Source organism: Anomalospiza imberbis, chromosome 3 (assembly GCF_031753505.1).
Source record: "Anomalospiza imberbis isolate Cuckoo-Finch-1a 21T00152 chromosome 3, ASM3175350v1, whole genome shotgun sequence".
Lineage (NCBI taxonomy): Eukaryota > Metazoa > Chordata > Aves > Passeriformes > Viduidae > Anomalospiza > Anomalospiza imberbis.
Window position 1 is genome coordinate 33139795 of NC_089683.1, and position 18205 is coordinate 33157999.

The 18205-nt window shown below is 39.3% G+C and overlaps 1 protein-coding gene across 1 annotated transcript in view; it reads left to right on the forward strand.

Annotated features, from left to right (window-relative positions):
* Positions 1-15607, forward strand: part of SH3BGRL2 (SH3 domain binding glutamate rich protein like 2) — a 36838-nt gene extending 21231 nt beyond the window's left edge. The window contains exons 4-5 of the mRNA XM_068182995.1: positions 11855-11941; positions 13037-15607. Of these exons, the coding sequence (XP_068039096.1) occupies positions 11855-11941; positions 13037-13048 (99 nt within the window). The 3' untranslated portion in view covers positions 13049-15607. The remainder of the gene's footprint in view (positions 1-11854; positions 11942-13036) is intronic.
* The last annotated feature ends 2598 nt before the right edge of the window (positions 15608-18205 follow it).

Here is an 18205-nt window from a genome sequence, read left to right on the forward strand (position 1 = left end):
TAAGTTATGGTTCTCAGTGGACAATATATTAGTACACTCAGCTGGCCATTTAAACATGGGATTTGCTGTTGAGCTTTCTCTAGTAGAATCTGAATTAATGGGGCAATAGGATCAGGTAATGATCATACATGGAAAATTCAGGTCATTTTTCTGTAAATCCTAGGGCTGTCTAGGGGATTCCCTCCAGGAATGTAAAAACAGAAATGACACAAGCTTAATGTACGACCTGTTGATGGTAAAGTACCTGGTGAGACTACTGTAAGCTGGGAATTTATGGCATTCTTGCTGCTTGGGTCTAGTCCAAGCACAAAAATTCAGTAGGAAGTCTGTGTTTGGCAAAGTAAATGAGAACACTGGCTAGATTGAGTTTTATTGTTATTGTAATTAAGCTCCTTCTCTGCTGCTGTCATGGTGTAAATTTCATTTATGCTCAGAGCATCTTTATGCAATCAGAGTGTTTAGGATAAATGAGCACTATTTGCTGTAAATCTGACAGCAGGGAGATGGTTGGGCTGCTTTTTTGGTGTAAGCTTCTCCATCCACCAGTGCAAGATGAAGCAATAGCCTTCGATATGTACATCCAAAGTGGTTCTGACTTAGTCCCTGCTGGATTCAACTGTGCTGCTCAGATCTTTTGAGAGCCTGTTGACTGCAGTGCAATTGTTTGCTTAATGCAGGAAGGATATAAAAAGTGATTTAGGATCCTCTGCAACAAAGAGATTGAGTATGATGCAGCAGCTAACTGGTTTCTCAAAGCAAAGTATTTAACATCCTTCCCATGTGCTTTGTATTGGCCTTACTTGTTTACCTCAGCAGTATAACTCTTATCTTCTTATTTCCAGGTGAGGTAAGTCAATCAAAGAAATGTATCTGGGACATGGAAGGGATTATTACCCTCGCTTATGGATCAGCCCCTCACTTACAAATGACAACCTTTACATTGTTCTGTGTGATTGTAGTTTGCCTGGGAAACACAACAATTTAAAGCTGTTGTTTCTTACCCTTTCAGATTGCCTTTATAGAGTGTTTTAACCTAGTCTTAGATGTTGCTATTTGGAATTAGCAAGGCAGAAGATGTCATGCAACATGTTGAGATGATCTCATTAATCTGTCTGCTGAGCTGATAGCCATTTCGTTTGAGCAGAGTTAATCCTATTACTTGACTTCACTGTCTGCATGAACATCTTTAAAAGCAAACATGCTTTGAAAGAAACTATATTTTTTAGGATGAAGGAGAAAGTATGTGCTGGATCTCCAACCTTCATGAGTTAACCTGCTGCATTAGTTAATGAACTTCTTAAGTAATAATGTGGAGGCAAAACACTATGTAGAAGGCAAAGGAGGTCAGTGCTGGAAGCAGGGATAAAATATTGCAATTAGATAAAAGTCAGCAAACCCTGCACATCTTGTCTCTGTCATTTCCACACTGAGTGTTTTCATGTGCTTATCTTGACATAAATAACTAAAGCATAATCTCTATTAAATAACTTAAACAAAAAATACTGAGTTTTCTGTTAGTTGGGTTAGTGAAATTTGTAGCTTATAATTTCTGATTTGTGCCCAGGCAATTTTTAATCCAGTTTTATCTATTAAAATCACTGTCTGTTTTTCTGCATTCTACAGTCTTATCAGGAGATTTTCTATGTACTTATTCTGTTTTATGCATTGTTGCTGACAATTTACACACACTTACGATACAAACTGGTCAGGCCCATTGCTATTCCTCTAAAGGTAGGAGGGCTAGACAGTGCAAAGCAAAATAGGTATACTTTTTATTTTGGTCATGTTATTTTAATAGAAGTTCACAAGCATATGATGTCCATGACTCAATGTTATGTTCATAGCTATACTAGTTTTTCTATGTTAATATTAGCATTAATTGTTTAGGGATATTTTTTCTCACTATTTTCTCCTTAATAAAAAACCTCAGCAATGTGCACAAGGGGTTTATTATCTAAGATTAGATTTTCCTGGCTGGGACATCACCATTTGTAATAATCACTTTTCAGGATGTAACTGCAGGCTAGAGGAAGTTTGTATCTAATGGTTTCAGTAAGTATCCAAAATGAATTTGTGTCAACCATTTGAACATCTGACAACTCATGTAGGAGGGGAGAAAGGTACCAAAAGATGATTGATGTTTACTGGTTCACAGAGTGTCTTGTACCACAGAGGGAGGGATTCTTCTGGTACCAAGAAACAAACTCCATGTTTTGAAGTGTGGGTAAGACCTTGTGGTTTTTCTTACTTGATGTAATTGCAAATACAATCATTAATCTATATTCTCCTTTTCCTCAGTATTCTGAGATGCACTCCCAATTTTTCAGTAACAAGTTATGCTAATAGATTTTGAAATAAAGTACTTGGCAAGAACAATTTTTATTTCCTGTGAACAAGATAAGAGCTGCAAGCACACAAAAACACAAATAATTTTACTGATAATTAAGTGCTATGTTATAGCACCAACAATATGATAATTTACATATTTTCATGACTTTACAGTCTGTTGTTTCATCTTAGTGACATTGCTATAAAATTGTGTGTAAGAACAGAATCTACCTTTCAGACAAATCAGACAAAATCCTGCTTTTCAAATTTGCAGTAGTGTAAATCTGAAATTAGTATAGGTATCCTGCTCTAGTTAGTGCTCTGTAAGATTGAGGAGATGTTAGTGTCTAGTGCATGTTTCTGGAGAAAACTCATGCACTTTGCATAAAGAATAGTAAAGTGGGGTTAATTTGGAGTAGAGCCTTAATCAGATCTGGTAGGTTGTGTTGTATTGTTGGGCACTGGAATCAGTTTTGTCTTGCCCAGTTTCTTACAGAGCTCATCTTCAGTTAGATTTAGTAGCTCCTGATATAGCACTTTCACCTCCAGCTATGAAATGCAACTCAAATTGTGGATTATATTCCCCGAAGAATATAATCCCATAGTGTCTTTCCCAGCCACTGTTCTCCACAGCAGAGGGGCTTTTCCCACCTGACTTGCTTGATCATGGTACACGTTTCACACTCATGGATAACCTGCTGAGTGACTTCAGTGGTCAGGTCCCCGCCTTGATTATGAGCCTGTCTCTACGTTGCATCTCCTCCTAGGTGTCCTGATGTGTCACGGGCCCACTGAGCTGTGGTCAGCTTGTCCTTACATTCCCAATCCAAGTTCACTGCAGCCATTTCAGTTCTGGCAGCCTGGTCTGCCTGTTCCTTGTTTCCGTGTTCTTCAGGGACATGGCTCTTGGTTATGTGAGTATCTGCATAACGTCCTTTTACCAGGTTCTCTACCCAGGCAGCAGTGCCCTGCAGCAGCCCAGGTATTTAAGCAGAAAACCAGAAATGCTGGAAAACTGAATGTCTGAAATTAGGCCTGTGCTTCACACCTCCCTCTTTTTGAATTCTCCACAGCTGAGTACACAACTTTTCTTAGACTAGAAGTGACTCCTGGATCTTTCAGAAGACTGGAAATAGCCACTTCCCAGTGAAACTGCACTTTGTGGAGCTGCAAGTTAGCACTTTGAACAGTGATGGTTTTATATGCAGAAATCTGCCACTGAAGGGAGATTGCCTGAAATTCAGGCCAACCAAAATTAAAAGGAAATCGATCTCCAGGTGGGAATTTGAGCCAAAGGGAATATATTTACATAGCAGGCTGTTTTTTTTTTCCTTTGAAGCTGTTCATATGGTTTAGAGTGTTATGGTGAGTCCTGATAGAGTGCCTAGTGGGCAGCAGTAGAGACAGAGATATGTGATATTTATTGTCCTCCCCTGAAATGTAATATATGGGTGTTAACTCCAACAAAACAGCAAAGGCATATAGACAAGAAAGAAAGAAAGTAGGCTGCTGAAAGAGGTACAGTGTTCTTGGGAAACTATTCAGTGCACAGACAATTATTGTAGCCCTGATTTCTTTGCACTGTTCTGTATCATTCTGTTCTGGGTTTTTTTAAGACTGAAAAGGTGCACACATGTTTCTTTTTCTTCCTTTTTTATAGGTGTCACATTACAAATAAGTAACTGCTCACTGATAAAAGGAAGAAGAGAATTTAACAAAATTGGCTAGAGGCCACCTCAGATTTTCTGTCCTGGCCTGTCATTGGAGAGTTTGTTATTATTCTTGTGCCTGCAGGTACAGAGAGCTTGAACTCCATCTCTAGATACTCAAACAATGTGGCAGAATTCACCTTAACATGCCTGCTGTAGTGTGTTCACTTTAGGAGCTAGAGGAGTTGTGAGGCTAATTTGGTATCCAGCAAGTCTACATTTGATTCTCTGCACCCTTGGAGATATCTGACTCACTTAGCATTTTTTTGGTCCAGGTCTGCTTTTAGAAGAGGGATTATTTTGCCAGATAAAAGTTAATGTGAATTGCTCAGAGATCATGTAACAATTGTTAATAGTTAATGATGCTGAAACTTTCTTGACTAATTATTTTTGCCATCAGAAGTAGAGTTTCCTGTATGGCTAATTTAAGCTCTGTGTGAAATTGTTCTTAATTACCTTTTGCAGTTGTATTGGAGCAGTTCTTGGCTCACAGGCATCCACAAACCCTAGGCTGAATGTGACTTGAGGCCAGTGACATGCACAGTTTATCTTCCTGATTAAGGCCTTGTCTCAAGTGAGGAATATAGAAGGCAGAGCTGGTGTTGGAAGGCAAGCCCTGCACAAGAGTCTTCTCCATGTTGGGAGGATTCTGCTCAGATCATTCACAAGGGCTAGTTATAACTTTCAGACTATGCCTATGCTTTTGCCATCCACTTCTCCATTGCTTTTCTGTGTCCTGAGGAAAAGAGCTTTAGTTCTGTGCAATATGTACTTCATAAAGGAAAATGTGGTACCAGAGGCAAAGTGTAGAGTAGCCGGCTTGCCTGGTGTCAGGGCTTAAAAAATAGAAGCTCAGCAACTGAGTAAAAATGAAATAATCCAAGAATTTTATTTTCTTCAGAAAAGTCAGGAGTAATTTTAGTAAAGTATAATAGTTCTGCTGTTTACCCTGTAGTGGAGAGAGTACAATCCTGTTGAGCACCACAGTTTTTATTTGGACTAAATAAACTTCATTAATTGCTGCTTCAAAGCAAAGTAGCCGGTATTTTTTAAACAATCCCTTAACATAAAGATGATAGGCATCAAAGATGTCTCTGGAGATACCTAACTCTGTTTGCAGACTTTTTATTTCCTAAATATAACAATGTAAGGTTTTTATGCATTTTAGAACACTTAAAAGGGACTGGTATAAAATTAAAATTGTTACTTTTGCAGGATATAGTGGAAAATACCACACATTTCTTTTTCATATTTATATTTATTACACTGATAATCTGCAAAACTTTTCAGCAAGTATGACATAATTATTCAAAATGTTGTTTGAGATCCTAATTCTCCTTTCCATGGAACAGAAACTTCCTATTGTGCCATGCTTTCTTGAAAAAAACAGGTTTTATTATTGAGGATGTTGGACTACTTTAACTAAACTCTTTTTAAGAGGCCAGTTCTAATATAGAAGATAAATGATATGAGGAAAGGCTAAGAAATTTTAATAAGTGGCAGTAACACTTTGAAGTCACATAGTATTGCACAGAATACAGATGTAGCAGTATTTTGGAACAATATCTAGAAAAGGCCATTACTGTTGTCAGAGAACAGCCAGGATGAAATAAGTAGTTCAGTCCACTACTGTTCCACTTGTGTCCAAGTTAAAATATGTGCATGCAGAGCTACTGTGCAACATGGTCATTTTGTGTCTTATAGTCATTACCTCATGTAACAGGCTGACTACCATAGTTAACTCCCTGGTATTTCCATCTCTCCCTTTCTCAAATTCCTGTCGTGGTCTGATTTGATAATATTCTTATCCAAAAAATTTGTAAAATGACACAGTGAGCTGGAAGGTGCACAGAAGGTGGAGGTGACAGCTCTCACCATCACAGTACTTATGGATTCTGCCACTAACTCCCCAGAATATTCCCCTACCCCAGGTGGGCACTAGGCACTAGATTTGAGGTCTTCAGTGCTTGTCTAAGGGAAGTCTTGCTGCACTTGGACTCCCGGCCTTGGAGGTGAGGAGTATCAGTTCTTAGACAGTTGATGTCTGTGTACCCTGGCACCATTGCTGCGTGAATGGCAAACATCACATCAGCCTGAGTTTGTCCTGTACTGTCCAAACAATAGAGATGTGGCTGACATCTGCTCCCTTTTATTAAAGCCTTTGTTTCTGGAAGGCTACAACTAGACAGATTACCAAAATAAACATCTGGCTTTTAGTAGAGGAGTAACAAGTTGTTTCGTAGAGTCAATTCTATAAGTTCTTTAAAAATCCTGTGCAGAGATCTTATCAGAAGGTTAGGTAATGAAAACTGTCACGTTTTGCTTGTTCTGTGTTGTACAGACAAGATCTTATTTTATTTATATGTTTATATAATATTAGAAGAGACTCACACATGCACACGCATTCTCCAAGGAGAGCTGTGCTGCATAAGAGTTTTCCATTGTAATCCTAATCAGATCAGTAAATGAATGTCATCTGTTCTGGAGAACTGAACTGCCCTTTTCAGGGAGGATGTTAACAGCTCATTCTCAATGGCACACAGTATTAACTCAGTCAGTAGCAAAGTGCTGATTCAATGTGTTTAAATTATGAGCTCCCCAATATTACTTGAAGGAGCAATTATGTCATCTGTTTTATAAGAACAGAGAGATCATAATCTTACATTAAAAATATTGACAAAGAGAAATAAATTTGAACAGCATGCCATTGGAGTAATCTGTAAGTGTTGTCCAGTAATCACTGCACTTTAAAAATCTTCATAGGAAAAGCTCTGCAAGCTACATTTGGGTGGGTTTCTTGTTTTTCTGCTTCTCAGTGTGGTAAGCAATAAAGTTTTGTCTGATGTTTAATGAGCTTACTCTTGTTGCCAACTAAAAGCAAACAGCAACAAAAACAACTTGCTTGTTTACAGAAACTTACTGGAAAGAATTTTATTCACAGTTGCTGTCTTTGAATGTTCATTAGATGTCATGTTCTCCTAATTTCAGTGCATTAGTGAAGGTAAAATTGCTAACTGTAAATCTACTTTGTTTTAATGTTTTACTTAGATCCAACACCTTCATGTTTCTGCTATGTTCCTTGAAACCCAAATAATTATTTATGCGGATCTTCAGTATTACCAATTTTAACTTTGGTGTGCAGTAAATAGTTTCTCTCAGCAGTGACAGTGTTTATTTAAACAATCCTGAGTATACCTGCTTAACAAAATCCTGAGCCAAATTAATTATGGCAGCGTCTGTAATTACATCACTGCAGTGATCTGGTTTTCCAGCACCAGGAATACATCACACTTAAGGTCTAGTGATCATCACAGCTGGGATACAGCTAATGCTGTATCCAGGTTGAGCTTTGTGAGCTTGGCCATTGCTGTTGAGAGAAGAACCTACCCTGGAAGTGGGATTCTTAAAGAGGTGAGAATTCCTAAGGACCGATTGTTTTCCTGGCGGAGTAAATTGGGATGAAACCCACATGAAGGCCAGAAGAACCTAAGACATTTGTGTCAGATTTCCTGAATGTTTGTCCAGTGTCTCAAAGACTAAGCAGATGTTAGTTTTTGTAGCATTTGGGCAGTAGGTGGTCTTTGGGATTACTGCATAATGTATACATTAACAAAGTTCTCCTATCTTTGATTAATCTGGTTTTAAAGAGGTGCAACACAGCTACAGCACCTTTTATTTCCAGGATAACCTGCAAAGATTCAGATTTTAAAAACAAAGCTGTGGAAGTGTGAGGCTTGGAGGCTTGGGTTGTTTTGTGTTTTGGTTTCTTTTTTTCCCCTTTACCATCATACTTAATGGACAACATCACATGGCTGTGCTGAGTATTGGGGGTTGGAACTAGATGATCTTTGAGGTCCCTTCCAGCCCAAGTCATTCTCTGATTCTGTGATCATTTTAAAACCTAGTGTATGATACGCCTTAAAATTAGCATAAATGGCCTTCCATTTGTTAGACTGAAGGTCCATCAAGCCCAGTTTTGTCCCAACAGTGGCCATAAGCCTAGGAAAGACCACAAACAAGTCAAGATATAAAATGGTTGAGTATTTTCCTTGTCTCTGGTTATTTTTCTGAAATAAATGTCACTTTAACCAATTTAGTAATTCTTACGACATTTTTCTTTCATTAACTTGAACCTTCTGGTGGAAACCTTTAGCATCTTCAATATGCTCTGGAAGTGCATTCCATGTGCCCACTAACACATCTAGTACCAAGCATTCTGCCACCGCAGTGAGCTTCACAGCCTTCCTAGCCTTCCTTCCATTACCCTCTGGGGTAACATTGGTCCTGAAGACCTTTGCAGCCACAGTTTGTCTCTCTGTCCCAGTTTAGAGTCACTCAGCAGGAGCTGGGAGAGCAAAGCAGAGCTTTAAGCCACACAAGGCCACCAAGATTTTGCCTGTTTATAGGTGAGCTACAGGCAAGCAGCTCACCTACAGTGGCTTCAGTTTATTTTCAACAAAGCAAGAGCTTATTAGGTCAGCTAATCCACTCCCTAGCAGCTCATTGAGTGCATCAAATGCTGTAACTGTTGTGGTGTTAAAACAGAGAGGCTGTATCCTGCTCAGGTTAGGGTGGCTGGTGGACCTGACGCCAACTTTAAGGGTGAGGAACCATGCCTAAAGCAGTCAGCTAGCTGTTATCCTGTTGAAAAGTCCTTTCTGCCTTGAAATAGCTTTTTAGTTACCTTCTTTATCCTCCTGTCCCTTCTTTGTCCCTTTCAACCATCCTGAGATGTATTTTTTCCTCCTAACTGGCATTTGTCTTTCTCAGTAGCATTTCATACCCTCAGTCATGGGATTTATTATCTGTATTTTTGGCATTTCAACTTCTCCAGAGGGATTGAACATCTCTGCATTGCTGATGATTCATGTGCACTGTCTCCATGTCCTACTAGTTTTAGTACTCAGTTTTTAGTCAGTTTTGATAAGCTACTGATGTTGCCAGAATTCTATACATTAATGAAGTGTGCTTAGCAGCTCTGGAAAGCACCAAATTTTATAATTTAAAATGCTACAGTCAAAATTATATTTGTACACATAGTTGCCTTTTGAAGTGGGGCAGTGGGTAGCAGTTTGTTGTATATTTTTAGGTTAACTGCTGCTGTCTGGGTGCCTCCCATTGACAGTGGGAGCCACTTCCTTGCACAGGGCCAGGACAGCACTGCTCCACTGATCCCAGCAAAGCCACAGCACTCCCTGTGTAGAACTGCATGGGACAATGACAAGAGGGTTGTAGTAACTTGCTGCTGGTGGTGGTGAAGCATGGTGCAGAAAGAGGGAACCACTGACTTGCCAAAAGCAGTGAATGGTGGTGTCCTTCCTCTGTGGGAGGCAGAATGTCCACAGAGTTTTCCCAAATGGAACTCATTGGGTCACCAGTGAGTTAAGCTCCTGCCTGGGTATGAAATTCTCATTTTCACTGAACTTGTGCTGTTTTCCTTCTTCAGCCTCTGCATCTACTGCTGGTAGCAGTGTGATGTTCTTTATTGAGCTAAGAATTTTTATGTCTTCACCCATGGATTTAGTGTCTTTACATGTGGCCCAAATCTTCACAGACTTCCTCTCCTTCTAATGGTAAGATCAAAGGCAGGATGTTTTTGGAGTATCCTTTATCTCATCTGTGTTACAGGAAAAGCCAGGGATGCCCACTTTGAACTCCTACCACTCATGACACAGCCACTGAGTCATTGAGATCATACTTCTCCATAATCTCTTAAGAAACTGCTGTACTAAAGGGATTTCTTAAAAAATTTATAGGACTATTATGCATTTTTGTAACATTTTTTGTTTCACATTTGAATATTTTGAGATCATAGATTTTAACTGCAGATATCACTAGGAAAATTCTCCTATTTAAAATGTACTTCTACTTTATCTAAAAGCATGATGCTTCTTCTCCCCCACTGCCCATGAAAGTAAGTGTCAATAGAATTTAAATACGTTTTGCAATGCAGATATTTCAAAACATCAAGGAGATTGCTTCTGGTGCATAATCTCTTGTGGTTCCTAAATATTCAGATCCTTTTAAAATGAATCAATCCACTGGGTTTTGTGCTCTTTCAAACATAGACTTAGCTCACCATTTAACCTTCACAATTTTTTCAGTAAGTGAATCCAGGTTTGTTAATGAGTAAAAATATGGAAAAAACATAATAAGTCAGGACTCGATAATTCTGAAAGTAAAATGATAACTAGTACTTGAAGACAGCTTTTTATTATTAAGTATTAAATTACTTTACAGAGCTTAGGTTAAACAGATGTTGGTGGATTAGCTGAGTGTCAGTCATTGTCAGAGCCACAAGTGCAGCCTTTTTTCTTATGACATTATTTTCAGTTTATGAGTCCTTCTTTGCTCTGTTTTTCTTACCAGTTTAACAAACAGTGAAAAAACCATGGTCTTAAAGTGATAGAACTAATTGAAGTACTGGGATTAAGAATCTTCAGGAGAATACCAGCATTTGAAAACGGTGCTGAGAGATGGTGACTCACCCGAACAAACACAGAACCTTCCTTGGACAAACTGCTGAGACAAAGAAATGTCTGGGGGTTATTGAAGACTCCCTGTGATGCTTAGGAGGGAGAGTATTCCTGGCAGGGACCCAAAAAGGTGTCTGCCACAACAGCTGCCTGCCTGCAGGTTGGCTGCTGGTAGTTTATAGGCTATAATGGGCATCTTCAGGCAATTCAGACCTGCCCTGATGTTAAAGAAAGGGTCCTTCTCACTGTGGGCTGTACTCATCCACTGCTGCCCCACCTTCAGCTCCAGAGAGTGTGACTCACTTGTCGATGAGTCCCGTGGAGCAAATGAAGGTTATTTCTCAGGTAGATCACAGGCTGTCTTCTCGTGTGTTGCTTATATAGCCTGTGTCCCTCATGGGTTTTCATCGGCCTTGGAAGAGTCAAAACAAACTTTTTTAAGGTTTAATATGTCCATGCAGCTTTTGAAGTCTCATTCTTAGAGGTCAAGGGCTTAATAAAACATCCTTCTGCAGAGCTTCTGTATTACTGTTACTCCTCTAGGTATTCAGTGATTACATTGTTCCTTTTTAATCCATGGCACTGTTGGGAATCCTTTCAGTAATCTTTCAGTTTACACCATGGCTTAGTTGATTTGCCTGTTTTACTTGGATTTACTTTCTGGCAATTAATTGTAAATTTTTATTAATTCCTAAATTAGCATATGTCATATTTTATGAAGAAAACAACAAAAAGTCATCTTAAGAAGGTTTACTCTTTCTAATTATGTCAGCTAATATATCTGAGGCCTGAGAACCCTTATACACTCCTGCTGGCCTTTCGGTGTCTTTCACAGGTGCTTTTAGTATAGAGGGTCAGGCTGAGAAAATGTCCTTGTGCAGCTGTGTTTGTGGTTTTGGGGAGGCTGAGGCTGTTTAAATAATTATGCAACTGCACAGTATCCCAGTTCACACTGATATAGCAGTATATCGTTGTTGAAATGCGGGTAATGCATTTTAATCTAGAGCACCATAAAGGTTTTAGGAGAAATTCTGCATTTAAATACCTTTAAAATATACCCACAATAGAGTTTCTTTTGATTCAGGTACATGCTTATGCTTTCCTGTCAAAGTAGTGAGAGATGTTGAAGTTAGAGAATTTATGTGTTTTTCTTTGCCCCTGTAGTTTGTGATATCATTGCACTTTACGTTTTAGGTTGGGGTAAGAGAATAGGGGTAAGTATCAATATTTTCCTGAGCATTATTACATGTCACACTTTAGTCTAATACAAGGTGTGGTAATATCAGTCAGGAAAATAGGAATACAAATGTCGACTCATCTTTTCTTTTTTTAATTCTCTAGGATTATGATGGCTTTTTTGAATCAAAGGAGAGCAACACTGTATTCTCCTTTCTTGGACTGAAACCTACTTTGGCATCAAAGGTCAGTGTAGTATTGCAGACTTTTAATGGAATTCTAGAGATGTTGAGATTGAATTTTCTTTGATCCCTATGTGGGATGGAACTCTGTGTTTGGATGCATCCCTGCTGTGATCCATACCTTGTTCATATCACCCTAGTGCTAATGAAGCAATCGAGATGGTTGTAAGGAAGAGTAAAGCATTTTAAATGAAAACAAGCATATACATGGGAGTAATTTTGGACAGCAGATAAATTAAGTTTAAAGATTACATTCTCCTTCACATTATCAATCTAAATTGTAAGTAACTGGCTTAATTATAACAGGAGACAGAACTCACTCACTGGACTTTCTGAAGCCTGGCATAATGGCTCAGCATTTTTCATTAGACAATAATTAATTTAATGCTGAAATGCTGGAGTAGCCAGAACTTAAATATGAACATTTTTGAATTCAGTTTTAGCAAATACATATCTAGAGGTCAAAACACAAAGCCCGGTACCATCTTTCTGTTGCGGGCAGTATAACAGAGGAAATTTTATTGCCATACGGAAGTCTGGACATTTGTTCAAACAGAATGTGTGGTGCACCTTTTGGCAGTAGATCAGACACAGAGGGGAGGATTTTTCTTTCCTTGGATACTGTAGATATAGATGTATTTGGTGCTAGTACTATTTCAGGCCTGGGTGATAGCTCTTGGGTATCTATAGAGCTCTTCTGCCAGGAATTCATTTATTTCTGAACCCCGTGAGGGACAGCAGTATGAAGGAACCTCAGCAGAGGACCACAGAAGCAGGTTATTTTGGCAGCCTGCCTCACTTTGTAGTTTGGAGAACTTGTCCTAGGAAAAAGATGATGTTCTGACATGACCTGAAATAGCAGCTTCTATGCAGCTCTGTTCCTAGAAAATACAGTGTTGGAGGCCTGGAGCGGTGTCTCTGTTAACTTCCTCTTCAGTCTGGTGGTACTTCAGAGAGATGCATCCTCAGCTCCTAGGTGGTCTGGGGTTAGGGTCACCTTATAAGCAAAGGTCACAGGTACAGGAGATGACAATGTAGTCATAACATTAATATTATGTTAATAATAATTAATAATACTCTTTATTTTTTCTCTTTTCAATAGGAGTCAGAACCCTAGAAAGCCTATGTGAAGGATCAACAAGCACATTCCTGAATGAGTGACTCTATTCTTCAGCACATAACAGCTTCCCTAATGGATCACTGTGATACAGCAAACATGTGTCATTAGTAGTAGTCTGCTTGCCATGAGATGGTGCTCTCCAATAATGTGGAGCTAATAGCATGCATATGAAATAGGATTAAGGCTAGGCTACTCATCTCCTGTTGTAAAAATGCTCACGATGTTTCACTTTTGTCTTTTGATTGCTTTTGCAACTGGCCCTGATATTCTAACAGGCACGTATGTTTGAGAATAAGGAATGAAAGTGTAGGGCTTATATCATTCATGGGTAATCTTATATAGTCATACTCCTTACCTTTTTTAATTCTTCCCACTACTGTAGTTCAAATTAGCTCATCATGGTAGTTAAAGTGCTGGTGGTTATTATGATGTTTATGCTGGCTGTGATCCAGAAGGTAAAAAGCATCAATCTTGAACTCTCAGTCTAAGCCAATAACTGCCATATTTTTGCTCTACATTTATTTATTGCGATGTTTATTCTAGATCATGGTTATTTTAAGAGATATGGGCTGCTAATCTTGTTAATGAAGACTTATCTAATGATGCACATCACAACTGACTGTTTAAAACAAGTTGCTATCATGAAGGAGGTGCCAAAGTGAAATACTTTGACATGTTTCCAAATGCAGGTGAAATGTTCAGTAAAACACTCCGTGGAAATACTTGGGAGTCCAGAAGAACTAAAGGGGTCTCATAGCTAATGATAAGATGAAATTATCTTTTAAATGATAAAGTCTTAACACCTAAGGTTGGAGCTCTATAGTTGGACTGTCTTAAAATGAAATTTTGCCAAAATGTCAGTTTACCTTCAATAACACACAGCTCCACCACAAGCCACATGAGAGTCAGGGGATACTTTGAGAGCCAGGTTTCAGTCCCATGATGGTTAAACACTCCACCATGGTCCAAGAGCATGCCTAACTAGCCTAGCTGTTGTCCTGGTTATATCCCCAGATGTGGTGATGTGGAGGTGCCTCAAAGACAGTGAGAAAGCTGAGTGTGTGCTATGCCAAATGAGGTCAGAGAGGTTGTTCAGCTGAGGAACAAGTAAAGAAAGTGGAGATTATTCCAGTGGGACTGCACTGATGCACATAGCAGAACTTAGTCCCATGACTTGCCAATAATCATGACAAAATGCGTTCTAGACAGAAGTAAAATTACATCATGCATTTTGAATCAAATCCGGTTACATAAATAACAGCTATGCTGTAATGTAGCTTTTACTAAAGTGATCTCATACTGGCAAGGTAGTGCCATCACAGTGAATGTCCTTATGTCTTTGGGTAAATGGAAGACAACCACTATGTAGAAAAGCTAACTTTGCAGTCACAGCATCACTCAGATTGTGTGGTTTGAAGCAAGCCAGACTTGTAAAAAAGTGTTAGAAAGCAACACTATCACAACAAAAGCAACACTGTGAAACAAATCACATGTTCTGTTGACATCAGTAATCATGGCATACCATACATGTCAGCTGGAAGGGACAGCTGAAGGTCATCTGGTGCAGCACTGTCAAAATCAGGCCGAAGAACCACACTAGCTTGAAATAGATATGGGTTTGTCTAGAAGAGCATTAAGAATATCTGGAGATGAAGATCTCATAACTATCTAGGTAATCTGTGACATTGCTGCAGTGCTTTCCTAGTGAACATTTTATCTTTTGAAGTCCAGCTTTGACTCCTAGACTTTAATTTGAGGCTGCTGCCTTTGCTGTGTTTTTTTGACACTTACAAGAAGAGATTGGCACCATTCTTTTTTTTTTAATGTACCTCAAGATAGTTGGTAGGCTACCATTGGGTCACCTCTTAGCCTTCTTACCAGACTGAACAAACCTGGATGTTTAGCTGAGCTAAAGAACCAGATGGAGCAAGAGCACACACAGATTTGAAGTCCGTGGCTGTATTTGCTGGTCAAAATCTTTGCCAGAGCACCTTCTCTAGATGAATGCTGAATGGGCATTGATGTATGTATGTACATTTTTAAGAATTATGTTGTCTGTATCAAGGTACTGTGACATTCTTGTAACCAATCCCATATTTTCATAAGACTTGAACTTCACTATAGGAAGGGAATATGACATGAGGTGGAGCTGTACATTGTTAACTTCACCATGTTCAATATAACTATTCCTAAAAAGAAGTTAAATATTTAACTTTGTAACTGAATAGAGATATATATGTATGTAATTTTGCAGTTGATTACAGAGAAGCCATCCTGGATTTATCATGTACTTGATACATTGTAAACTTTGAGAACTGCCTGAAGTCCCAGGTTTGAAAAATTTACCTAACTATGTAAGCATATAAACATGAGTAATCCTGGATGAAATCCCAGGCTTACTGTTGTGAAAGGAAAAACCACACTGATTTCTCCAGGGATAAATTTAGTTTCACAAAGCTCCTTTTGAATTTTGATAATTGTAGAATAGAAGGCTCTCATTTAGTGGAGAGTTAGTCTTATTTCAGCTGTAAAGTGAACCTGGCTTATTTCAGAGCATGTGTGTGGGCATAGTCAGTTGTATGGAGGACAGCACTAGCTCCAAAGATATCCTGCTTGCTTGCATGGATTGGCAGTGTAAGTCCCTTAGAATGCATGCGTTTGAATTATAAATAGCTAGTTTAAAAAAAAAGTGTATATGTTTGGGTGTGAATTTTGTCTGTTGAATGACAGCCTTATTTTTGTAATTAAAGCGAGTAGACTTCTAGTTTGTTACACAAGATGATCTGGAATATTTTTAATCAGTTTTGTAGTAATGAAATGTAGCTATGAGGTAACTGAAAAGGTCTGGGGAATCTAGAGACATTTACTGAAAGAAATAGGAAATTCTTAATTCTGTTTAAAATTTTGGTGTGTAAAGTTATGCTTAAGAACCAAATGATCCCAATTTCTAGATAACACATATAACTACCCCACTTTTTAAAATGGAGAGCAGTGTGAGAGGAACTTAATCTTTGTACCTAGCTAAAGTTGCTGTGTGGGCTGACGTGCACATGCACATTCACTGTATCAGTGGCTTTGATAGAGGTGTTTTTGTTTGTGCCACACACTACTGGATAGTGCCTTGCCAGAAAGAGGACTGTTTCTGTGGGGTCTTCTTAGATGTGCTTAAACTTTGAACTGAGAAAGGCATAGTTTCTATATTGCTATTTTTTAATAATACAGTAAAATTATTTTGATGCATGAGTCAAAAGGCATATTCTTTGTAAGACTGAAACAGTTTTTGATGAGTCTTCTGAACTCTTGATTTTTCCTAGATGACTTTGTTTTTTTAATTTTCTTTTCCTTTTTGTTGACTGTCTAGAATCAAACCTTCCAAGGGAAGTGAACCTGGAGTAAAGCCCATAAATTCATGTTTACACTTTCTTTAATATAGTGTCTGATTCTAATGTTTAGCAGCCCAAGTGCTATCACTGAAATGAAGAGTAGCTGCCAAGCTCTCAGTGGATTTCTTGGTTGTCCCTCCCTGACTTTTTCCACCATCAGGCCATTTATTTGAGGTGTTCTATTCAGGCAATACCATGGTTCAGAAGTAGGACCCTGAAATTGCCTTGTGGCCCTTCACAGAAGTGCAAGAGTGGGATGAACACCAGAAAAATGCAAAATCTCATTAGTTTTCAGTAACTTATTCACTGATTTCACTACACCTTGGCATGAACAGTGGAGGAGGATGGAGCCCCTTATGTTCACCCTTCACAGAGAGCCCGAGTGGAGGACCCAGTGCAGAATGGCCCCCAGCTTGCTCTGGCACCCTGAGCAGTGGTTCTTACAGGGGCCCTTGGCTGGCAGTGACACGTGTGACACCATACACCACTGCTTTCCACAAGACTCCAGCTGCATCATGGTCTGTGCTTCACCCTCCTGCTCCCTAAGGAATTTGGGAGGGAAAACAGAGAACATCTTGAGAGCAGTCCTTCAGCCAGGGCAGATCCAGCTTACTCCCTTCTTTGTGGTCTTTACTTCTTCCTCATGTGTGTAATCCTGTCCTGTGTAGACCTACCTGTGTGCAAAGCTTCCACTCCCAGCCATCTGTAACATCCCTGTGGGGTCACAAACGCAGAGCTGGTGTTCCCCTTCACGGCATCAGTGTTCTGTAGCTCGGGAGGGGAGGGAGCATGTTGCATCCTAGGTTGTGTACACGTTATGTTATAAACTGTGTTCATCTAATAAAAAACTGCAATTCAGAAAATAAATTTGCACTGTGTTGTATGTGCTAAAAGAAACAATGAAAAAATATGAGTTTATTCTTGCTGTGGCTTGCTCTGGTGGCAGCCTGGTGCTTTGGTTTGGGCAGCCTTTGCAGGTGGAAGCACTGCAGAACTTTTCACCTGGGATGGGTGAGCCTGATTCTGTAAGATGTTAATAGGCTTTGAACCCCAGTGGCTGCATGGGAGTTGCAATGTGTCCAGAATACTTGATGGTTTGGGGACTTCCCAGGTAAATAGTAGTAAAGAAAAGAAATCAAAAAAAGGGATTATGTGTTGTCTTCCATTTTTTATAGTTGGGTTACCTGGAAATAAAGGGCAGATCCTTTGGGGTGGCTTGGACACTGAGGACAGGAAGTTTTCACACAATGAAGTTTTGTTCCTAGGGTTAAAACCTTCACTGCTTTTTACGTCTGAAAGAAATGTGAGTTCCTGGTTTGCCTATCCACTTTACCAATCCATAGAAGGTGTTTTAATACATTTTACCAGTTAAGTGGCTAACCAAAGGTACAAGTTGCATAATTACAGTTTTCCCTTGATTCTCAGTCTAGTAAATAGTTTTTAATACCTTATCATTCCTGTCTTAAACTGGCCCAGTATCTCGGGGTTGCTGCCATGAAAACTCCATTTGTGACTTTTGCTGCACCCTGGAGCAAGCACAGAACCTTTAGGCTACACTAAACCTTAATACATCCTGCTTTAGGCAGGATGCATTAAAGTGGTGCAGATGGAATAGGCAAGTCTGAAATGCTTGCAGTGGGATCCTGAGCTGCTATAGAATCAATAGCACTGCTCTGAAGTGAGAGAGGCTGTGGTAGCTCAGCTCTTATGTCATGGTGGGTAGACGCAGACAGATTTTGCTGCACGGGTGGGCAGGATCTTCTTGATTTGC